Source organism: Salmo salar, chromosome ssa24 (genome assembly GCF_905237065.1).
Source record: "Salmo salar chromosome ssa24, Ssal_v3.1, whole genome shotgun sequence".
Taxonomy (NCBI): domain Eukaryota; kingdom Metazoa; phylum Chordata; class Actinopteri; order Salmoniformes; family Salmonidae; genus Salmo; species Salmo salar.
The window spans coordinates 21,623,434-21,647,882 of NC_059465.1; the positions used below are offsets into that span (position 1 = coordinate 21,623,434).

Genomic DNA, 24,449 nt, shown 5'->3' on the forward strand with positions numbered 1-24,449 from the left:
TTCATGGCGGTATTTTATGGCCCTATGAGGATGTTAGGTGACTTGGTGAGAGGTATCAGTAGCTTCACGAGGATAATTATGGCCCTTATCACCCCCCATAAGTCTCCTTGTCATGGGCATTTTCTCAACTGGTTTGATCAACTCCTGCATCCTCTGTCCTCTCTCGCCTCCTTTTTAAAAAAGGTCAAAGGTTATCGACAAGGGGCGGCGAGGAGAGGGAATGTGGACGAAAATGCGCTTGTATGAAATCTACTCCACCCGTGCGTCATCAGGTAAATTATGTTTACAGGGATCTCAAAATAAATGTGTAAAGTGATAAACACTAAGTTAGTTGTGCAAAACATTTTATAGATACATTGATAATTAACATATTGTTTTGAAACGTGCGTGCTTTTCTCCTCCGACAAAACAAAAACGAATTCAATGGGGGTGTGGCTGATTTCCAAATTTTCTGCAGACTCATGTAGGAGGAGGTTGGTGACACCTTAATTGGGGAGGATGGGCTCGTGGTTATGGCTGGAGCGGAATGAGTGAAACGGTATCAAATACGTCATGTCGAGGAGGACACTCTTCATTTTGCCTACTAAAGAATTGATGTCTCCTTGACTACTTATTGATTTCCAGGTCATAAAGGAGAGCGAGTGAAGGACAGACTTTTCTAAATGAGAAAAGGCCTTGGTTATCTTGTCCCAGAATGCACCGCATGGCATACAACTCACGGGCAAAGTATGTAATGGGCGTTAATACAGATCAAATAGAGTTGACCTGCTAATTTCTTAAAGTATTTCTGACATCAACAGCCTTGAGTCTCCAAGAGGAAAACGTCTAAACGGCATCATTGGGAAGTCCAAACTCGGACGTCACCCTCATTGAAGTTGAAATGTAAAACAGTTAAGGTAAGGTTTTAGGGAAGAGACATTCCAAGGACGCAAGAAATCGCTGACCGCGTCCAAGAGCATTCTATGCCCAGTGCGCATGCGGGTGGAGCGCGTCTTCTCATTATGACAGCTAACGTTAGCTGTAACCTGAAAGAGGGAGTTCAGAAACGCTGTGGAATAGAATCTAACGACTTATTGTTTACTGCAATTATTTCACGCTTATAGGGAATCCGTAAACAACTGTTATACTAAACGTGTTTGGTAAGTCATTGAATTCGTGTTATAGTTCTGTGTGCATGTTTTCCTCGATGGCCTCCTCCATGCTAGTTTGCACAGATAGCAGGCTAGCTAGTAGTAACTGTTAGCTACTTCTTGCTGTTTGAGTACGAACGGTCCTCTGTGATTGTACCGGTTTGCTGCCACAACTGGCCTACCACGGCAACATTGGCGTAGGTATTCCCATAAAGTTGTCCCGCCGTAACTCGATGTTTAACTAGTACAGTACTAGTACTGCCAACATTTGAAGTTAGCTAACTTACGTTAGATCGCTAACGTTAGTTACGCTATCGTTGTTGATAGTTAGCGCGTTAGCCATTCTCTCTTCGATAGCTTGATATTTTGATTGTGAAGGATATAACGTTAGTAATTAGATTGCTACCTACCTAACCAATGCTTGCTATCTCACTGCTAAGGTTTGCCAGCATCATGATAGCAAACTAGCTGTTTACAACAACTAACGTTAACTAGGTGGTACGGTCGGGCTGTTGTAAACAGCTACTATAGCTTGCTATCATAATGCTTGTAAACCTTAGCAGTGAGATGCTAACACACAAACCTAAAATTCCGCAAGATGTCGACTGTGCTGCAACAGAGTGAACAAGCTAGGGCCTTGACAAATCATAGGACTGGCTAGTTTGTAACTACCTCAATGTCAGTTATCATATAGATGTTTAAATCAGAAATTCCGAAATGGTCTGTAGCTACTATTTTACAAGTTAAGGATGACAAAGAGGGGTTGTTATATGGTTCTGGGCTGCTGGGCAACTACAGTTTTATCACTCTTCAGACAGCTGCATGGCTGGCACACAAACGGTGGTCACCCCTTTCATTACCCACCCGATCCCCTAGTTAGGTGTACAGTTGAGCCCCACCCACTGCAGGGGCCATGAATGTAGGGCAGTATGATGAACCATAGAAAAAGGCATGTGTGTATCAAGAGGGGCTCAGTCTTTTTTTTTTTAAACAGGATGTTCACTATTTATGTTGATTCAGGGATGCACTTGACATTTTGATTAGGTTCATTGTTTGAGCCAAAACACACATGCATCTCAATCCATGCAAATGAGAAGTGTGTGCGCCTAGCTTCTTTAATTTATTCTTTAGTTATAGTGATCTACCAGAAATTGGATATCATTCTGGTTCCTTTGAATCTCAACTGCCTCTGCCCATGCAGTACTAGTTGTGTTTTGGCAAGGTCAGAAGTTAGGGAGTTGAACACTCCAGAGGATGAGGATGTTTCATTCAGCGTTGAAGTGCACTGTCAGGCTTTGTCTTCCTGGCAGGCAGCATTTCGACCTACATTTTGTAAAATAACATTTGGAGCATAAATGTGTTAGTAAAGGTGTTGATTTAGGCCTATATCATTTCTCATTTCCCTATATTTGGACGCTACTCCTTTGCTCCCACCTTTGAACTTGAAGTCTCTAGATATTTCCTGCCAGCACTGCTCTTGCCTACAGAACCCCTTTGGTTATGGTGTTTGTAAGAGGGAGCATTTACTAATTTGTCATCTCTGGGCTCAGATGGCCTCACTCAAGTTTATATGCATTAATGACAGTACTGCCCTGGATTATTCTCAACATGGTTGGTAAAGCAGAAGAGCAAGCCAAGCATTGAAATTACTCAAGTGAAACTAGTCAGTGAAAACATCAATTGGGCTTGTAATGCCACACAGCATATTCTCCCCCAACATTGCCCCTCCTCTCAGTGGCCACGGAGACACCAGTGTCAGTGCGATTCCCTCTACCCCTCCATCGCAGAATCAATAATCTGAACATAAACATGCTGAGCCTCCTCAGGCTACAGCAGTTGCGTATATTGTGTGTATGGCACATGTACTGTTAAACATGGACATATGCAAGAGGCTTTGCTCAATAATGAAAATTGTTGTAGGACAGACATAGGCCTAGGCCTACTAGATGTGACAGACAACCTCTGTTGGGAACTCACGAGTGAAAGAGTGCTGTATGCCTGACCTTCTGGGAAGTAGCCATTTTTATCAGATCTATGTTTTGACTGAAGTACACTCTCAGCTACCCTGCTCACCCTGGTTTTAATTTCATATTTTTAGTTTCCTTATCTAAAACAGAGTACCTGACTATCCTATGTTGTCAATTGGATATGGGGAGTGGTGGGCCCAAATTGCTGGAATAGGCTAGGTAGAGTTTTGCTATGTCTCTGGTGTGTGAGCTCATTCTGAGAGGAGGTGATTGTAGGGAGGTGCAGTGTGCACCCCAAGGCATTGCACACAGGAGCTGGTAAAATGTCTGCAGTCCGATGGAAGAAGGCCTGACGAGTTTCAAAGGGAGACAGCCCTAGATGCTGCGGCTCAGCAGTGGTGTGGTGGGGACCATAGATTATGGTGTACTGAAGTTGTTAACTTACTCATGCAAACAGTCCTACTTGATCTGATGTTGAGGGGAAGTGAAAAAGGGACTTTGGCTGACTTTCGAGTGCCTTTAGAAAGCACTTTGTTCTGTTGGCCTGTGTTGTATGTTCAACTGAGGGGATCTTTGGGTTGGGTTCTAAACACCACCACTCTACATCACTGGTTCAGGTGCTGTTATGGTGTTTTGATCAGATGGATGGTGTGCTTCCTTGTTCTCAGCCTAAGGATCATTTACAGAGGGTTGGGGTGGCTTTGGACTGAGAATTCTATTTCTAACCTGCCTACCTACCTGTAACCACAGTCATTCTGTCTCACACATTCCAACCTTGCCCTTTCCCCACCACCTACAGTGTTTTCTTCTGCTTTCGAGTTCCCCTTTTCCATTACTTACTCATTGGGTACAGTGGATTCGGAAAGTATTCAGACCCCTTGACTTTTTCCACATTCTGTTACGTTACAGCCTTATTCTAAAATTGATAAAATATTTTTTTCTCATCAATCTACACACACAACCCTATAATGACGAAGCGAAACAGGTTTTTAGATTTTTTTTTTGCACATTTATTAAAAACAGAAATGCCTTATTTACATAACTATTCAGACTCTTTGCTATGAGACTTGAAATTGAGCTCAAGTGCATCCTGTTTACATTGATCGTCCTTGATGTTTCTACAACTTGATTGGAGTCCACCTGTGGTGAATTCAATTGATTGGACATGATTTGGAAAGTCACACACCTGTTTATATAAGGTCCCGCAGTTGACAGTGTATGTCAGAGTAAAAACCAAGCCATGAGGTCGAAGGAATTGTCCGTAGAGCTCCGATACAGGATTGTGTCGAGGCACTGATGTGTGGAAAGGTACAAAATAATTTCTACAGCTTTGAAGCTCCCCACGAACACAGTGGTCTCCATCATTCTTAAATGGGAGAAGTTTGGAACCACCAAGACACTTCCTAGAGCTGGCCGCCTGGTCAAACTGAGCAATCTGGGGAGAAGGGCCTTGGTCAGGGAGGTGACCAAGAACACGATGGTCACTCTGATAGATCTCCAGAGTTCCTCTGTGGAGATGGGAGAACCTTCCAGAAGGACAACCATCTCTGCAGCACTCCACTAATCAGGCCTTTGTGGTAGAGTGGCCAGACGGGAGCCACTCCTCAGTAAAAGCCTCATGACAGCCCGAGTTTGCCAAAAGGCACCTAAAGGACTCTGACCATGAGAAACAAAATTCTCTGGTCTGCTGAAATCAGGATTGAACTCTTTGGTCTGAATGCCAAGCATCAAGTCTGGAGGAAATCTGGCACCATCCCTACAGTGAAGCGTGGTGGTGGTGGTGGCAGCAGCATCATGATGTGGGGTTGATTTTCAGCGGCAGGGACTAGGAGACTAGTCAGGATCGAGGGAAAGATGAACGGCGCAAAGTACAGAGATCTTTGATGAAACCCTACTCCAGAGCGTTCAGGACATCAGACTGTGACGAAGGTTCACCTTCCAACAGGACAACGACCCTAAGCACGCAGCCAAGACAACACAGTAGTGGCTTCGGAACAAGTCTCTGAATGTCCTTGAGAGGACCGGACTTGAACCCAATCGAACATCCCTGGAAAGACCTGAAAATAGCTGTGCCTCAATGCTCCCCATCCAACCTGACAGATAGATCTGCAGAGAAGAATGGGAGAAACTCCCTAAATACAGGTGTGCCCAGCTTGTAGCATCATACAAGGTTGTAATTGCGGCCAAACGTGCTTCAACAAGGTACTGAGTAAAGGGTCTGAAAGCTTATGTAAATGTGATATTTCAGATTCTTTTAATACATTTAGATTAAGGCTGTAACGTAACAGTGTGGAAAAAGTCAAGGGGTCTGAATACTTTCCGAATGCACTGTAAGTCTACTCAACAAATCTCTAATGCAGAAATGGCTTTAGTACCAGGCCACAGTTCCTACAGTACCACCTGTCTGTCGGCCCTAGGCCTATACCCTTTCTCTTCCCCGCAGGACTGTGACAAATGTAGTCCTCTCTTTCAAGAGAATACGGCATATGCATCATCTCATGGGCAAGTATACTAGTCGTTCATTAATCTATTGATTAACCTTCTATACATTTGACAGATTTTTTGATTTAGCAGAGATTCCACAGTGTTCATGTTTCCAGAAAACTCCACAGTGGACTGTCCATCATTGGATTTAGCATACTAAAGAAACACAGAGACTGCCTTGTGTATTACCCATGATGATAACCTTGCTTATTTTGCATGTTAAAAAATGCTTCTAACCTCTACACAATATTTATGCCTCAAACCACATTAATTGATTCTGTTTAATGGTATCAAGCATTTGCACTTGTATGTTACTAGCTAGTAGGCTGTGTCCTCTGATAGCCGTAGCCTTCTGTCAGAGGCAGGGTTTTCTGGGCTGCTTTTACGGGCCCCCCAGCCTTACAATCTTGTCTGTTTTCCTCGGGAGCAGCCATCCACAAAGAGCCTTTTGTGTTATAGAATGCTCCAGGAAATCATTTAAATTTAATGCGTTCTGTCTGGTTTGTGTATGTGTGTGAAGAAAAAGAGATTTGCATATTCTTTTGTGCTGTGAATAATACTACCAGACGCTTGTGTGTGCGAGAGTAGGAGTTTTCAATTCTTTAAAGGCCGTCCCAGTATGGGGCCAGCTGCTGAAGATGGCTTGAAGCTCTCTTCCCCCCCCCACCCCTCTTCTCTCTTTGCTGTCATTCTCAGCCAATGGAAGTGTTTCTACCTTCTCTTGACTACTGACAATCCAATTCCTCTGTCCATGTGTGAGCTAGGATTCTGCCAGCTATGCATCCACAGGAAATGGGTTCTTTCCTGCTCTTTATCTGAATTCCTCTCAGATATAGAAATGGTACATTTTCCATGCTTATAAATCTACTCCAAACTGCCCTGTATGTAGCTCTGTCCTGAATGTCTAGGACTCATTTCCCAGTGTGACTGATCCCTCTTCTCTCACTCTTCTGCAGTCCTTTGCCTCTCTGCGTGAGCTGGTAAAGATGAAGCCAGACATCCACACTCTGGCCCATCACCTGAAGCAGGAGCGGCTGTATGTGGCCTCAGAGAAGCAGCTGATCCAGCGACTCAATGGGGACGTACTGAAGACTGCTGAGAGGCTGTACCGTGCTGCCTGGATCACCAAGCAGCAGAGGATCAACCTCGACCGGCTCATCCTCACCAGGTCAGCATGGTGCCCCCACAGCTACTGTTACACCAGTGTACTACATTGATCCAATTGTAGAATAGAAACAATGGGCAATTTAAATTGTCCTGCACATTGTCCTGCATTTTAAATTGTCCAGCAACGTGTGACCGAGTTACCTTTTTAAATGAACTATTAACTTAGTAGTCCTGAAGTAGGATTCCACACTATTAAACTGTCTTATCTTCCTGATGTGATCATCTTGTTTATGGTAGATCCTGCCAAATACAAACACGGTGCATGCCAGACCCAGCTGAGTATTATTTAGTTTAGCAGGTCAAAAGGGAAATTGCAAGGAATCAGAGGAGTCCTGTGATCAGCAAGAATGTCATACAATTACATGTCACTCCAACCACTAATCAACAGCCCATTGTGGCCCACTGTTGCCCAATTCCAGCCCCTGGTTTGTGGAGCCTTCTGCTCTTGTAATTAAAGCTCTCTTTCCTACAGTGCTGAGGCTTCCCCGGCCGAATGCTGCCAGCATGCCAAAGTGCTGGAGGACACACAGTTCCTGGATGGTTACAAGACTCTGGGCTTCCAAGAGAGCATCTATGGGGAGTTCCTGGGCCGAGTGCGGGAGAATCCCCGGCTGGTGGCCTCCTGCCTGGTGGCTGGGGAGAGGCTGAACCAGGAGCACACACAGGGGGTCATTTACACTGTCTTCACCTCACTCTATGGTAACTGTATCATGCAGGAGGATGAGAGCTACCTGTTGCAGGTGAGCAGCCCGGACCTCTTCTGATTTATACACTATAAACATGCTAGTCACACTCAAAGTCCACAGCAGCCACCTGTTACTAATACTATTACATATCCCCATAGGTAGTGTGATCAGGCAGTTAGTTTCTAACCTCTGCACTGCTAAAACTGATGGTAACAGTGCTGCTGTTTCTATAAATTCCAGGTCCTGCGATACTTGGTGGAGTTTGAGCTGAAGGAGAGCGACAACCCTCGGCGGCTGCTGCGGCGAGGCACGTGCGCCTTCAGCATCCTCTTCAAGCTCTTCTCTGAGGGGCTGTACTCCGCCAAGCTCTTCCTCACCGCCACCCTCCACGAGCCCATCATGCAGCTGCTGGTGGAGGACGAGGACCACCTGGAGACGGACCCCTCCAAGGTGACAGAGCGCTTCACGCCGGCCCAGCAGGAGCGCCTGTTTGGGGAGAAGGGCTCGGAGGGCTACAGGCAGAAGGTGGCGGCTGCTGTGGAGGCCAATGAGGCCAAGCTGGTGACCCTGGTCAACAAGTTCATCGGCTACCTGAAGCAGAACACCTACTGCTTCCCCCACAACCTGCGCTGGATTGTGTCTCAGATGTACAAGACGCTGTCGTGTGTGGAGAGGCTGGAGGTGGGCGAGGTGCGGACCATGTGCACGGACCTGCTGCTCACCTGCTTCATCTGCCCAGCCATAGTCAACCCTGAGCAGTATGGCATAATCTCAGATGCCCCTATCAACGAGGTGGCTCGCTTCAACCTCATGCAGGTTAGTGGAGGAGCCAACAGATTCATACAGCCACACTACTCTTATATTGACAGCTTAGAGTACAAATCCTGTTTTAACTGTTAGATAATAAGACAAAATATTGTTACCTTTTGTATGTATTCTAATCATTATCTTTGTCCTGTAGGTAGGGCAGCTTCTTCAACAGTTGGCAATGGCTGACGGTGATGGAGACCCCAGGAGGAAAAACAGTTTGGCCAAGTTCGATAAGGTAATGTCCTCAAACACACATCTTAATATGGAACTGGTTTGCCCATGGGGGAGCTTTCATTACATTCTGAATACATGTTTTGCTTCTTGCCTTAATATTGAAGTTGACTGTCTGGTTGTGTCACCTCAGAGCTGCGTAGCTGCCTTCCTGGATGTGGTAATCGGAGGGAGAGCTGTGGAGACGCCGCCCATGTCCTCCATGAACCTACTTGAAGGCCTCAGCAGGACTGTGGCGTACATGACACACAGTCAGCTGCTCTGCCTGGTACACTGCTGATCTGACTGTTTCAGAGTCTGAATGTTATATAGTTAGCCTAGCCTAAGAATTGTATACACCCATGTTTTATACAGGCAACAGTAGAGATTCCTATGATACAGAAAATTTACATGACATGCCCAAACTTGTCATACCAGAAAGAGGCATTTCACACAGGTTGTTGAGAGTGCCGTTATGTTTTAAGGACTGGTATTAGGGTTGCAAAATTCTGGTAACTATCCCAAATGTCCCAGGTTTTCCAGAAATCCTGTTAGTAAAATTCCAGGAATCAGGAGGGAATAAGCAGGAACCCTAACTGGGATGTACCATACTCAAGTATACAAAGTAGTCTCACATATTCCTGGAGTTACAGTACAGTGGCTCCTCCCTTAGCTACCTTTCCTTATAACAGTGTGATAATCAACAATTACCCTAGCTGTATTCTGCACATTAGCATGTCTCAAGCTCCACTTTTAGTTTCATTGTAAAGCAGAGCCCTGTACTTATCACCTGTGGCATAAGTTCTCCACCAGCTCAGCTATTCATGCGTTATTAAAAACATCATAATTAGGTTCCACATAGAGAGATGTATAGAGAGATGTGAGAGTATTAAATTAAGTAAATCAATCATATGGTGTTCAGGTGGACTTTGTACGGAGTGTGATGGCAGGGGACCACCTCCGGGAGGAGGAGCACATACTCCTGGAGACCCTAATGGCCAACGTGCCCCAGTCCCGCACAGTGAAGAGCAACAGTCTGGAGCTCACCCCCTCCAACACCCCCCAGCTTTCCCCAACCACCACCCCCGCCAACAAGAAGAACAGGAACTTAGGTACCTACCTCAGCTATTGTTACTGTGCATGTGCAGCCACTGGCTTTCTGACAGATAGAATTACATACTGCTTAATGATGTACGATGTTCATCTCCAGTACTTGTCATTCCCATTATAGGATGTCTTTTCAATAGTGAATTTTGCTGAAACTGATGGCACCAGTTGGAGAGTTCAGTTTGAATCTACACTGAAACCAGCTTTACTGTATTTATGTACTAACTATAGGTTGTTTCATTCATGGTAATAAATAAGCAGTTTGCTGGAGTTGTAATGGCTGCCTTAAAAAGCCCCTGTTATGTAGGAAGCTAATGAGGTTCTGGGACTGTTCTACAGGTAATTAGCAGCTTCTAGATTGGAGCTCCATTCCAGAAATGACAACCAATTAAATGACCAAATATAAATGAACCGTTTTTAATTGGTATGGATGGAGAAATGTATACCTTCCTCCATTAGAAATACATTCATTAAATGTGAGGGCACAACATCCTCCGCCATGAAATAAGCCGCTTCAAGCTGCCCTAAAATATGAACCTTTTTAAACTGTTTTATACTGTTGCTGCTAAATATTTGCCCTGTATACTCTTTCACCCTCAACCTTCTTCCTTCCGCCTTTGCTGCCAATGAATGACCAGGACAACAGTTAGCAACGTCCTGGGACTCCACAACCACCACCCTGTCTGCACACATTCCATTAGTTACACCTTTTGGTGGGTAGCCTGGCAGCCCTGTGAGGCTGACTAGAACTAAAGCGTGTGTTTGTACCACTGCCAGTCATGTACCACTGCCAGTCATAAACATACAGTAACAGCCATGCTTATAGCCATGTAGCTGCAGTCCCACTGCTTCACCACCAGATAGAGCTAGATGTGCTCTTGTCCATGTTGTTTTGACCATGCCTGCTTCGCCCTGTTCTTTCGTCTTGTTGACATCGTTTATATCCAGTTGTCAGCTGAATGTTTTCAGTCACATGCTTTTGGCTAAAGAGATATTGAAGTTGCTGATGTTGGGATCGTGCATCCCTCTGAAAGTATTGCACCATAACCATTCTGTTTACATCTGGCCCTTCCTTGGACACTGTTAACAAACCTCCAAACGAGCTTCAATGCCATACAACACTCCGTCCGTGGCCTCCAACTGCTCTTAAAAGCTAGTAAAACTAAATGCATGCTCTTCAACCGATTGCTGCCCGCACCCGCCCGCCCGCCTAGCATCACTTCTCTGGATGGTTCTGACTTCGAATATGTGGACAACTACAAATACCTAGGTGTCTGGTTAGACTGTAAATTCTCCTTCCAGACTCACATTAAGCATCTCCAATCCGAAATTAAATCTAGAAGCAGCTTCCTATTTTGCAAACAAAGCCTCCTTCACCCATGCTGCCGGACATACCCTCGTGAAACTGACTATCCTACCGATCCTTGACTTCGGCGATGTCATTTACAAAGTAGCCCCCAGCACTCTACTCCGCAAATTGTATGCAGTCTTATCACAGTGCCATCCGTTTTGTCACCAAAGCCCCATATACTACCCACCACTGTGACCTGTATGCTCGTTGCCTGGCCCTCGCTACATATCCGTCGCCAAACCCACTGGCTCCAGGTCATCTATAAGTCTTTGCTAGGTAAAGCCTCACCTTATTTCAGCTCACAGGTCACCATAGCAACACCCACCCATAGCATGCGCTCCAGCAGGTATATTTCACTGGTCACCCCCAAAGCCAACATCTACTTCGGCCGCCTTTCCTTCCAGTTCTCTGCTGCCAATGACTTTAACGAATTGCAAAAATCATTGAAGCTAGATTCTTATATCTCCCCCTCTAACTGTAAGCATCAGCTGTCAGAGCAGCTTACCGATCACTGCACCTGTACACAGCACATCTGTAAATAGCACACCCAACTACCTCATCCCCATATTGTTATTTTTTGTTGCTCTTTTGCACTCCAGTATCATTACTTGCACATCTCACTTCAGTGTTAATGCTAAATTGTAATTATTTCCCCGTTATGGCCCATTTATTGCCTTACCTCCCTAACCTTACTACATTTGCCCTCACTGTACATAGTTTTTTCTATTGTGTTATTGACTGTATGTTTGTTTATCCCATGTGTTGTTTTTGTCGCACTGCTTTGCTTTATCTTGGCCAGGTCGCAGTTGTAAATGAGAACTTGTTCTCAACTGGCCTACCTGGTTAAATAAAGGTGAAATAAAATAATTAAAATAAAAAAAAACATACAGAGCACAATGTAGGAACAGATTGTCATCCTGTAGAAATCCATCAGGTCGGTCATTAGAATGGTATGCATGCCATGTGCAGATTGTGATGAGTGTGGCTGCATCATTGTGTTTGGCATGCACTTGTAATTTGTGAACCTGATTGGATGCAGTCATTGACCTGTATTACACTGCACAGGTTATAAAGCACAGGTTGTCTAAGCAGGGCCTAGCAAAATATTCAGTCTCTATTAGGAGAGATTCATTGATTTTTAAATGTGAGATATTCATGAGTCCAATACTTCTTTCACTATGCAAAACTGAAAGGTTGGGAGCAACTAACAGGTTGGGAGCAACTTACAGGTAATCTAACTAGCAAAGCAGTCTCTATGTAGTTGTGTGTATGCGAGTCTGTACTTTCGGTTGTTTTGTAGTTAGTATATTGCCTACTTTTTGCTTTTATTTTTATAGTTGAAACCCAGTCTTTTGCGCACTCTGAATTTCTGTTAATGAGTGAATATTAGAGTAACTCCTTGTCCCCTGCTATCCCTGAATCTCTGTTATTTAGTTAGCCTCATCCCGTCTGTCCCCCTGCTCCCCCAGCAGCCTCCCGCAGTCGCAGCCGTACTGAGCTGGCCCAGCAGGGGGAAGCAGAGGCCAGCTCCATGGAGTCCCTGCAGGAGGTGATGCCAGAAGAGGTGCTGGTGATCTCACTAGGAAGCAGCCCGCAGACCATCCCCGGCATGATGTCAGAGAATGAGGTAATTAAGGAGCCTGGATCATGAAGATTAGTTCATAATGGAGATGTGCTGTAATACAGTTCGACACAATAGTGGAAATCAAAGATCAGTTACGTTTACATATACTTTCATATAACAAATGTATTTGTCATTATTGGAAGCCCACATCAAGAGCAGGATGGCAGTAACCAGTGCTGTTCTCTCTCAGGTGTTGACCGTGCAGCAGACTGATGGAGCACAAGGGTACACTCCTGCAGACGACACCAAGCACCATTGCAAACCAGACAAAACCCTGCGTTTCTCCCTCTGCAGTGACAACCTGGAGGGTATCTCAGAGGGTCAGTGTGCTAACGGCCCACATCCCTTGTTAACTCAGTAGTTACTACAGCAACACAACAGAATGTGTTCAATGTTTGACCATGGAATTAGGTTTATAATAGATGTTATTACAGTGTATCTTATGTAAACCACAGTAACTGTTAATGTACCACAAAAAGAGGATTCAGAAGAGGACTTTGTAATCTGATGCATTGTAGTTAGAGATGTCACAATGTAATTGTTTTCTTTGCACAGGTCCGTCCAACCGGTCTAACTCTGTGTCGTCTCTGGACCTGGAGGGGGAGAGTGTGTCAGAGCTGGGAGCTGGGCCATCGGGGAGCAATGGGGTGGAGGCTCTACAACTGCTGGAGCATGAACATGGTGTGTTGTGAGGAGAAATCAGCTACACTACCGGTCAAAAGTTTTAGAACCCCTACTCATTCCAGTTTATATATATTTTTTTTAAACTTTGTTTTGGCTTATGGTAGGGAAACTAGCATTAAATTATCTGGCAACAGCTCTGGTGGACATTCCTGCAGTCAGCATGCCAATTGCACTCTCCCTCAACTTGAGACATCTGTGGCATTGTGTGACAAAATTGCACATTTTAGAGTGGCCTTTTATTGTCCCCAGCACAAGGTGCACCTGTCTAATGATCATGCTGTTTAATCAGTTTCTTGATATGACACACCAGTCAGGTGAATGGATGATCTTGGCAAAAGAGAAATCCTCACTAACAGGGATGTGAACAAATTTGAGCGAAATAAGCTTTTTGTGCGTGTGGAACATTTCTGGAGTCTTTTATATCAGTTCATGAAACATGGGACCAACACTTCACATGTTGCATTTATATTTTTGTTCAGTGTAGTTAGGACCTCTGTGTCTTATAGGATGTATGTATCTATCTATCTATATCAGCAAAAAAAGGAAAGTCCCTTTTTCAGGACCCTGTCATTCAAAGATAATTCGTAAAAATCCAAATAACTTCACAGATCTTCATTCCAAAGGGTTTAAACACTGTTTCCCATGCTTGTTCAATGAACCATAAACAATTAATGAACATGTATCTGTGGAACAGTCGTTAAGACACTAACAGCTTACAGACAGTAGGCAATTAAGGTTACAGTTATGAAAACTTAGGACAATAAGAGGCCTTTCTACTGACTCTGAAAAACACCAAAAGAAATGCCCAGGGTCCCTGCTCATCTGCGTGAACGTGCCTTAGGCATGCTGCAAAGAGGCATGAGGACTGCAGATGTGGCCAGGGCAATAAATTGCAATGTCTGTACTGTGAGATGCCTAAGACAGTGCTACAGGGAGACAGGACGGACAGCTGATCGTCCTCGCAGTGGCAGACTACGTATAACAACACCTGCACAGGATCGGTACATCCTAACATCACACCTGCGGGACAGGTACAGGATGGCAACAGCTGCCCGAGTTACACCAGGAACGCACAATCCCTCCATCAGTGCTCAGACTGTCCGCAATAGGCTGAGAGAGGCTGGACTGAGGGCTTGTAGGCCTGTTGTAAGGCAGGTCCTCACCAGACATCACCGGAAACAACGTCGCCTATGGGCACAAACTACCGTCGCTGGACCAGACAGGACTGGCAAAAAGTGCTCTTCACTGACGAGTGGCGGTTTTGTCTCACCAGGGGTGATGGTCGGATTCGCGTTTATCGTCGAAGGAATGAGCGTTACACCGAGGCCTTTACTCTGGAGCGGGATCGTTTTGGAGGTGGAGGGTCCGTCATGGTCTGGGGTGGTGTGTCACAGCATCATCGGACTGAGCTTGTTGTCATTGCAGGCAATCTCAACGCTGTGCGTTACAGGGAAGACATCCTCCCTCATGTGGTACCCTTCCTGCAGGCTCATCCTGACATGACCCTCCAGCATGACAATGCCACCAGCCATACTGCTCGTTCTGTGCGTGATTTCCTGCAAGACAGGAATGTCAGTGTTCTGCCATGGCCAGCGAAGAGCCCGGATCTCAATCCCATTGAGCACGTCTGGGACCTGTTGGATCGGAGGGTGAGGGCTAGGGCCATTTCCCCCAGAAATGTCCGGGAACTTGCAGGTGCCTTGGTGGAAGAGTGGGGTAACATCTCACAGCAAGAACTGGCAAATCTGGTGCAGTCCATGAGATGCATTGCAGTACTTATTCCAGCTGGTGGCCACACCAGATGCTGACTGTTACTTTTGATTTTGACCCCGCCTTTGTTCAGGGACACATTATTCCATTGCTGTTAGTCACATGTCTGTGGAACTTGTTCAGTTTGTCTCAGTTGTTGAATCTTCTTACACATGATAAGTTTTCTGAAAAATAAACACAGTTGACAGTGAGAGGATGTTTCTCTTATTTATATATATATAAATCCCCCCCCCCCCAGAGGTCCTTACTACAACTGCACTTGAAGAAACGTTCAAAGTTCTTAATTTCCCGTATTGACTGTGATGAACTGTCTTTTCTCTTTGCTTATTTGAGCTGTTCTTGCCATAATATGGACTTGGTGTTTTACCAAATAGGGCTATCTTCTGTACCCCCCCGCCCCACCTTGTCACAACACAACTGATTGGCTCAAATGCGTGAAGAAGGAAAGAAATTCCTCATAAAGCTGGTTGAGAGAATGCCAAGAGTACAAAGCTGTCAAGGCAAAGGGTGGCTATTTTGAAGAATCTCAAATATAAAATACTTTTTTTGGTTACTACATGATTCCGTATGTGTTATTTCATAGTTTTGATGTACAGTGTAGAAAATAGTAAAAATAAAGAAAAACCCTTGAATGAGTAGGCGTTCTAAAACTTTTAACCGGTAGTGTGTATCAATGTCAGGGATTGTTAAATTGAGCCGTGATAACTTTGTCAATATTTCTAACCCCCAGCCACCACTCAGGACAACCTGGATGACAAACTGAGGAAGTTTGAGATCCGAGATATGATGGGCTTGACAGATGACCGGGATATCTCTGAGACTGTGAGTGAGACCTGGAGCACAGACGTGCTGGGCAGCGACTTTGACCCCAATATGGACGAAGATAGACTGCAGGAAATAGCTGGTAAGACATACAGTACCAGTCAAAAGTTTGTACACATTCCAGGGTTTTTATTTTTACTGCATTCTACATTGTAGAATAATAATGAAGACATCAAAACTATGAAATAACACATATGGAATCATGAAGTAAACAGTGTTAAACAAATCAAAATGTATTTTATATTTGAGATTCTTCAAACTAGCCACCCTTTGCCTTGAATGACAGCTTTGCACACTCTCAGCATTCTTTCAAACAGGTTCACCTGGAATGCTTTTCCAACAGTCTTGAAGGAGTTCCAACATATGCCACGTGTGTGTGTGTGTGTGTGTGTTATATATTTATTTAAAAAAATATATATTTTTTGTTCAGTGTATTAAGGAGCTCTGGGGGGGATGTATGTATGTATGTATGTATGTATGTGAAACAATATCCCAAATCAGCAAATAATGTTTACACCAAATCCTTAGACATTTCTTTTTCCACTGAACAAAAATATAAATGCAACATGTGAAGTGTTGGTTTCATGAACTGAAATAAAAGATCCCAGAAATGTTACATATACTCAAAGCTTATTTCTCTCAAATGTTGTGCTAAAATTTGTTTACATCCCTGTTAGTGAGCATTTCTCTTTTGCCAAGATAATCCATTCACCTGACTGGTGTGGCATATCAAGAAACTGATTAAACAGCATGATCATTACACAGGTGCACCTCGTGCTGGGGACAAAAGGCCACTCTAAAATATGCAGTTTTGTCACACAACACAATGCTACAGATGTCTCAAGTTTTGAGGGAGTGTGCAATTGACATGCTAACTGCAGGAATGTCCACAAGTTATTTCCAGAGAATTTAACATGAATTTCTATACCATAAGCTGCCTCATGTCGTTTTAGATAATTTGGCAGTACATCCAACCGGATGCATACAACCATGCATATATTATGACAACATTTTGTGACGTTCTGGACTTCGGTGAGTTTTTTTTTGGGGGGGGTTGGTCGTGCACACAAAACGTTCTGGAGGCAAGCTGAAAGTCTGAGTCGAATTCTACGCCCCTTTATCGGTGATTGGTCAACAGTAGGGGTTCTTCAAAGTCTTGTCATTCAATGAGAGACGACACGTTTTCATTGAAAAATAATGCACCGAACATCTTAGATGTAAAATCACGCAAAAAAATGTATTCGGTTAAAAACGTCAAAATTAATGACAGATTTCTTGACTTAGATTAGTTCTGACTATTTTGGAGAAGTGGCTACGGCGTTTCAAAATGGCCAAACAGTACTATTGCTGCTTTTTTTCTTTTCGTTTTTGAAGAGAAGGTCCTTTTTAAGGGAGTTTGCGAGCACACTTGTTCGGTTAGCCAAGTTGGGCTTGGCAACAGCCGAACTGAAGCATGCTGACGCCTTAAGACATCAGAATTGTTCATTTTATTCCATGCAAACCTCTTTCTCTCTCCCTCTCTCTCATATATTCACTCAGTCTCTGCAGTCTTATTGACCTTGGTTCCTTCTCATTTGCATCCACCATTTTTCATTGCTCGGAATATGGCGTTGGGGGACTTTTCCATCATTAAGTGAATTTACAACGGTTTCCTTATGTGTTTTCTCCAAGGGATTGGGTTATGAGATGCACATTAAATATCCATTAATACCTCATTATCCCACTGATAAGATTACCATGATAATGAGGCAGACATTCTAATTGTTTCACTTCTTGTTGTGCCACTCATTTAATCATCCACCTGAAAGACAAGTGCTCTGTGCCGCTACCTTGAAGACTGTAAACATGGACAGCAGGGTAGAGCTCTCCTGCCGCAAGGAAGGGCCCTGCCCCCGCCCTGCAGACTGTTGCTTGGGCGCTGTCACGCACGTGCGCCTGTGTGTGTGCTGTGAAGTGGAAACATGGCATACCTGGGAGTGTGGGTACCACGGGTCGACTCATGATCCGCACCCCGGCCACCATACTCCCACTCACACCTGCTAGCTCTTTCCCCTCCTCCGCATTCTTCCGCCTTGTTAACCTGCCGCAGCATCCCAAATCGAAATGGAGGGACGTCGTGTGGAGGACTTTGTGGGAGGGTGGGTGAGGGGTAATTTGGTTGTGAGTAATGCCCGGCTTAATCAACAGCTCAAAGTCATGGCTCAGGAGGCGGCGTTGGGGTGAGATATTACCATTAACCTTTGACCTTTGGCACAGTAGTGTGTGTGTGTGTGCGCCTTTGGGCCCAGCATGAAATGCCCGTGACCCCAGGCTTTCTCGCTCTGTGTCTGTCTGTGCGTGTGTGCTCAGGGGCGGCTGTAGAGAACATGCTGGGCAGCCTGCTGTGTCTACCAGGCTCCGGTTCAGTGCTGCTAGACCCATATGGATCCACCATCTCCGAGACCACCAGCGAGGCCTGGAGTGTGGAGGTCCTGCCCAGTGACTCAGGTGGGTTCAGTGTGGAGAAGGGGATTATAGGGCCTGAATGGAGTCTCCTGTCTATTTCACAACTTTCTACACACATTTTCCATCAGTTTCTATGTAGATTCATTTTCTTGTCTTCCTCCATGCACTGCATCTGCATGAGTCACTCCAGTAGGTGTGTGCACGGTATGAATCTCCGTGTGTGTGGGCGGACATGCCAGGTGTGGCGTCCTCCAGTTCCAAATCAAGGAAGTGGGTGCAATCTGTCATGTTTGTGTGCACTAGCCTGTCTATCAGGGCACATCTGCCTGTGACAGTATAAGGCAGCTCTGGGCTTCCCCAGAGGAACCTCCAGGTGTGTTTGCACCTGTAGTGAAGGAACAGTCGTGAGGAAATGTGCAAGGAGTGCTGTTGTCTGCGGGTGACATCCTCTCACAAATCTGTAGGCTTTGCAACCCTCTTTGGACAGTGATTCTATGTATGGACATGTGCTGAGCAGTTCCAGCACAGTGTGAATGTGGTCCCATTGCAGCAGTTACAAACCATACCTTATGATGAACAGCAGGAATCATATCAATCTTGCACTGTCTGTTATTTAGTTAAAACAAGGTTAACCCTTATGTTAGATTACGTAAATCCCCTTGAAAGTCAGTGTTTCATGAATGTCAATTGAGTGCTCTAATAAAAGCATAACTAGTGTTTCTTGGGAAAGCCCGGACTCTGTTAATTGAAGTACACCGTTGCAATATGTGCAGTGTTAAATTGACATGCGTGAGTGTCTTGATTGCTTTTTGTTCCGTTTGCTGCCCCTGTTCTCCTCTGTAATAGGGCTATCTGATGCTCACCTGGAGTTGAGCGCTTGTTTCATGGCTAGGCAGCAGAAAACTACACTCCAAAGAGCACTTCACTAGCACATTATTACTAATGAGCATGCAAATGACTATGGCTGTTACTATGGAGCCTCTGGGTTAAGCTGAACAGCTCCATTGGGCAGCCACAAAATGGGCTGGACTCGACTTTCTGTTTTTCTCTGTCAGTTGTAGATGGTTTGTTTTCTTTCGTGCATATGAGCTTTTCTTAGCTATTACTTTGTCCTCCCAGAGAAGGGAGAGCAAACATACAGCAAGGTGTACATTGGCTCCATTGGCCTATTTTAGGCTGCCTACTGTATGTAAGAACTAACCACATTGACTATAACGGGGTGTGACTGTGCTGTGTGTGTGTGTGTGCCTCCTCCTAATCCCCTCCAGAAGCCCCAGACCTGAAGCAGGAGGAGCGTCTACAGGAGTTAGAGAGCTGCTCAGGGGTGGGCAGCACCTCTGATGACACAGAGGTCAGAGAGGTCAGCTCTCGGCCCAGCACCCCAGGGCTCAGCGTCGTCTCAGGTACCCTGCGTCTGTCACTCATTGAAGTTGTGCGGTTACACCCTATACATCAGGTTTCATTACATATAAAACACATAGTGGGAAATCAAGTAAAAGCAACCTAACCAGTCAGTTACATAGAATACATGCAGGCTAGTTTAAAACCATGTTGGGAGTTGTCTGTGTTAGTTGGAAAACCGTCAAATAATGCTAAATAGCCAGGACAATCAGGTCGGTGTGAGAGTTTGGCAAGGACACAGAGGTTAACCCTGGCACTCTGTACTGGTAGCTCAGGTGAACAAGCCGTGCTGACATGCTTGCCGTAGCATCCCAGATTAAGAGGACTGGGCTAGTGCCCATGGCTGAGCTCCTATAGGAACATGTCCCAGAGGGGCCGGGCCGATGATAGGCTCTGTCTGATTATCACTCTTACTGCTGCTATCTGTCACCATCCCCACCCATGGGATCTCCCGCTACCATATTTAGAGGTCCCAGTGGGATCATTCGGCATATCCTCTCAATACAGTGCGTACGGTGTCATGCTGCTACCTTTCAAATGTCACACATTCAATCCCTCAGAATAGGAGCTAGGCAGCCAAACCAAGTCTTCCACCAAATGTAAACATCTCCTGGATGGCAGACTTTTGAACAGACATTTTTTTTCTTCTGCAGCGACATCAGAAGACATCCCCAACAAGACAGAGGACCTGCGGTCAGAGTGCAGCTCGGACTTTGGGGGGAAGGACTCTGTTACCAGTCCAGATGGGGAGGAGTCATCCCACGGTAGGAGAGCGGGAAGAGTCACCTCAACCCTGGCCTGGCTGTGCCATCACTACACTGTCATCAGCAAGACCTATCAATCCCTGTCTGCTCTACAGCTGAGCTGCCACAACCTCTCCACTACACTAGAATGCTGCTGACCCTGTTGGAGTCTTTCTGCTATGTTTCCATATAAGATGTTTAGACCATATTGCTCAAATACAAAGCGTAGGTACATGATGATGATGACTCTCTTGGTATAATACGAAGCACAGAATAGCCCATGCGTTTTTCAATGACATGACCAATTATAGCAGAAAGTGGCTCTCTGTTTTAGTGTATGAATGTCATTCATAATTCTCTATTTCCCTTCTTGTTGTTTCAGGAGCACATCACAGTTTGGCCTCTCCGCCCTCTCAGGCTGACTCCTTACTGGCCATGTTTGATCCCCTCTCCTCCGGCGAAGGTAATTTCTGCTTCCACAATGCTCTGGGGTCTTTGCTGTGTCGAGTGTCCAATCAAACCCGGAAATGAGCATCATTAAGTCGTGTCTAATGGCGTGGGCTCACAGAACAGCTTGAGCTCTGAGAAATGAACCAAAAGACTCTCGCCCCAATTACTGGACAAAACATTAGTGCAATAAAAATGTCTACTGCGTGGGAATGTCATTTCAATTAGCTAATTTGGTGTATAATATTTCCATTGTAGTTTGCTCTTTGTTCTCTCTTCTCTTGGTAAATTGTGGCCCTGTCTTGCTCAGTGTTGTTGTGAGTGGAGGAGGAGATGGCTGGAGAGGGAGGGGAGCTGTGGCAGGGCTGTGTGTCTGTGGCAAGGTGAAGGGATGACAGGTTGAGAGACCTCACCCCAGGCACTTTGGCTCAGTCCCCTTGTCCCACTGTGCTCATGGCACCAGGCTGCCATTGGAAGCTTTTCAGGAGAGACATTCTACCCTTGGAACAGGTGGCCTACCCACACCTAGGGCTTGTCTCCCACCAACCTCTCTAGCACTGTCTCTTACTTCCTAATTGTATTGCTGTTCTTTTGTTTCTGGGTAATTGAGAGTGTGATACACCCCTATGTATTAAGCTGTATAACCAAACTAAGCCATGTTTTTTTCCCCCCCACAGATTCCTCCACTGGTACCATCGTGAGGCCCAAGGTGCATTACGCCAGGCCCCTTCATCCTCCCCCTGACCCTCCCATCCCAGAGACCTGTGCCCTGGGACAAGATCCCCGCTACTCCCTGTTCACGCCCCACTGCCTGGCCCAAGCCGAGCTGGAGCACACCAAGCAGCGCCACTCCTACACAGACAGGCTGGTACGCAGCCGCAGCTCTGACATTGTGTGCCCAGGCCGCCGACCCACCAGCGACCCGGGCCTGAACCGCAGGGCTGCAGCCGAAGAGCGGGACCATGTCGGGGCCTTCCTTATGGGGCCGTTCTCGTCTCCTAGCAAGGACTCCCTGAAAGGAGAGGTGAGAGCTGCTGGTCATCGTTGCTTGTGTCGTGCGTCAGTCCTGTATGCTGCTATCCAAGCCTAGTTTTAGACCTGCTCTATAGCATTAGTCTAAGTATGAACTCTACTGTAAGCCTTTCTTTCCTGTCCTACCGTACAGTATGTCACTATGAATTCTAAAACATACTTGAATGTCTGTTTTCCCAAAGGTTGAGGAGAGAAAGGACAGTGATGAGGAAAAGTCTGATCGCAACAGACCGTGGTGGAAGAAACGCTTTCAGTCAGCCATTCCCAAAGGTAAAGAATCACTTCAACTACTCTCTTCCCCCACTATGTCATTTTGGCATGCTGTCTGTTGCAAGAAATGTTTTTAGTGGGTTGAAAATTGTTACAATTCGTTAGAGAATTGCATGGTTCCTATGTATTGTACATTATTTTAACTCTTTCACGATCTTCTCTTAATCACATCTGTTGCAGAAAATGGAGTGTTTAAGACCTGTACAGTTTGTAACGCGAGAAAGGGAGTGATGATGCATGATCTCTCCACTTCAAATACTGTTTGTTGTTATTGAAAGTTACACCAGACATGTCTTTTCTCACGTCTCACTTGCGCTAGATTTATTTTTAGTTTGAAACTAATCATTCTTGTGAGGGGCTTGAGCAGGTGTAGATTGTGCGGTGGTACCCCTCCAAGCACTCCTGTCATCCCAAGCCTAATGGTCATTACATAGACCTCGCTGTCATCACCGCGGATAGATTACACATCTCTTGTTGCAGTTAAACTCCAAAACCATTTCTCATGGAAGTGTCAGGGAAATAATGAGCTGTGCCTACAAGAGATGACTGCGTATTACTCTTTTAGATAATGATGTTCCTTTAGTGAACATTAAAGTTGTATTAATAAAGCCAGATCTGCAAAGAGAAGTGTAAACCTGTGAAGTCCACATAAAGGCCCTTCTGTTGGCCTGGCCTTGCTGCTGCTGTGAATACCATGGTGATGTGTAGCCCCTCACAGAGTGGCAGCCAGGCAGACTGAGTGCGTGAAAGGCCAACCTTGTCTGTTGTGTTCCTCACACAGTGCTGTATTGGACGGCTGAGAGTGAAGTCCCAGGTAACACGTCCCGACACTGTAACTGTCACCATTGAGCTAGCGGCTCTGAAGCCAGTGGCTGAGTTCTGTAGGTCATGAGGCTTGTAGACGTGGCCCTTTGTAATAAAGCTGTGATGTGACATGGTGCCACCTGAGTTGATGTCTCTGGCTCAGCATTCATGCATTTGTTTTGGTTGTCTCCATTTTTCTTTTTGCACTGTACTGTTTGCGATACAACATTGTGAGCCAATGTTAGTGGAGCGCACAGAATGGCAACCCATTTAGTCTAATCATTGCTAGTCCTCTCCACATTCTCTCCCTTTAAATATCAGTCCTGTAGGATACATCTGTTATTTGGACACATCCTGTTTGTCTAGTTGACACGTTATTAGGATGAGCCTCACCTGCTTATTTGTACAAATATATACACTTACTGTATATATTGATATTTTATCAGGTGTATATATCTATGATCTTATTTCTCCATTGCGGTCTGGCAGTCGTATTATTTCAGCCATGTTGGTTTTATTTACCACTCTTTTCCTTTGCTATTTTCACTCAGTGAAAAGATGGATAAATCTCCTTCGTTTTGTTCAGTGATATGATGCTATGCTACGGTATGCATCTCTCCTCTGCATTGTTAGTCAGAAAACACCTTGTATAAACACATGCTGTCATGAAGCACTGCTGTGTGAAGTGAGTCATGATGGGACTGTGGTCCAGAGACGGTGAGAGTATAGCCGCACTTCTCCTAGCTCACTCATTATGCCCTCTCCACAGCTCCGATAGCAGCCTTACGGAAAAGGGACAAGCAGGAGAAAGACAATATGGGCCATGAACGTGTCCCACAAGGTCTGTCCTCATTTACTGTCGTTGCACTCAGATATTGTTCAATCACGGGGAAAGGAATTGGGCATGTTTCCCATGGTGGGTTTAATCCTGATGTGTGTGTCTGTGCCTGTGGTGTCTCCTGTGTGTGTCAGATGACCCTCTGTCCAGGAACTCCCAGGCCCAGGCAGCAGAAGACATCCTTGACAAGTACAGGAACATCAAGAGGACCAGTCCCAGTGAAGGAGCCACTGCTGCAGCCTACGACGCCACAGGTCAGTGTCTTTCTCGCTCAGCTACACCCACTCACACACGCACGTTAAATGAATTTGAGCGTGTGAATGTGTTGTACACAGAGTTGTGTGGAGAGGAGTGTGTGCACAACTCCCCCAGAGACGAAGCTCTGCAGAACATGTCCACAGACGACCTGCCAGACTCAGCCAGCCAGACAGCCCAGCAACACGACTCCAACAAGTTCTCATTCAGGTCAGTCAATGCTCACCAACTCACAGGAATCACACAGCTAGGATTTTGATAATAGTAATAATAAGATCTTTGTTTATGCATCAGATTTCATGCGATGCTTAATTAGCCAGAAGTGCTTCAGGGGCAAAAGACTGAGTGATAAGACTGTCAAATCAAATCTACATTTGGCTATTTTTTTACTCATATTTTGCA

General features: G+C 45.3%; 1 protein-coding gene across 9 annotated transcripts in view; it reads left to right on the plus strand.

Moving 5' to 3' along the window:
- The first annotated feature begins 203 nt into the window (after positions 1–203).
- Positions 204–24,449, plus strand: part of LOC106585543 (GTPase-activating protein and VPS9 domain-containing protein 1) — a 30,080-nt gene continuing 5,834 nt past the window's right edge. The window contains exons 1-21 of one of the 9 annotated variants that reach the window (XM_045707165.1): positions 207–272; positions 6,538–6,749; positions 7,221–7,488; positions 7,675–8,250; positions 8,396–8,479; positions 8,609–8,743; positions 9,377–9,566; positions 10,200–10,274; positions 12,385–12,539; positions 12,727–12,856; positions 13,092–13,217; positions 15,721–15,894; positions 18,162–18,299; positions 19,526–19,660; positions 20,312–20,422; positions 20,784–20,864; positions 21,526–21,872; positions 22,063–22,150; positions 23,724–23,795; positions 23,927–24,046; positions 24,128–24,257. In XM_045707165.1, the coding sequence (XP_045563121.1) occupies positions 243–272; positions 6,538–6,749; positions 7,221–7,488; positions 7,675–8,250; positions 8,396–8,479; positions 8,609–8,743; positions 9,377–9,566; positions 10,200–10,274; positions 12,385–12,539; positions 12,727–12,856; positions 13,092–13,217; positions 15,721–15,894; positions 18,162–18,299; positions 19,526–19,660; positions 20,312–20,422; positions 20,784–20,864; positions 21,526–21,872; positions 22,063–22,150; positions 23,724–23,795; positions 23,927–24,046; positions 24,128–24,257 (3,377 nt within the window). In that variant the 5' untranslated portion in view covers positions 207–242. Of the gene's footprint in view, positions 273–502; positions 897–941; positions 1,140–6,537; positions 6,750–7,220; positions 7,489–7,674; positions 8,251–8,395; positions 8,480–8,608; positions 8,744–9,376; positions 9,567–10,199; positions 10,275–12,381; positions 12,540–12,726; positions 12,857–13,091; positions 13,218–15,720; positions 15,895–18,161; positions 18,300–19,525; positions 19,661–20,311; positions 20,423–20,783; positions 20,865–21,525; positions 21,873–22,062; positions 22,151–23,723; positions 23,796–23,926; positions 24,258–24,449 lie in introns of those variants that run through there. The other 8 variants (XM_045707159.1, XM_045707158.1, XM_045707166.1 and 5 more) reach the window with 8 other exon arrangements.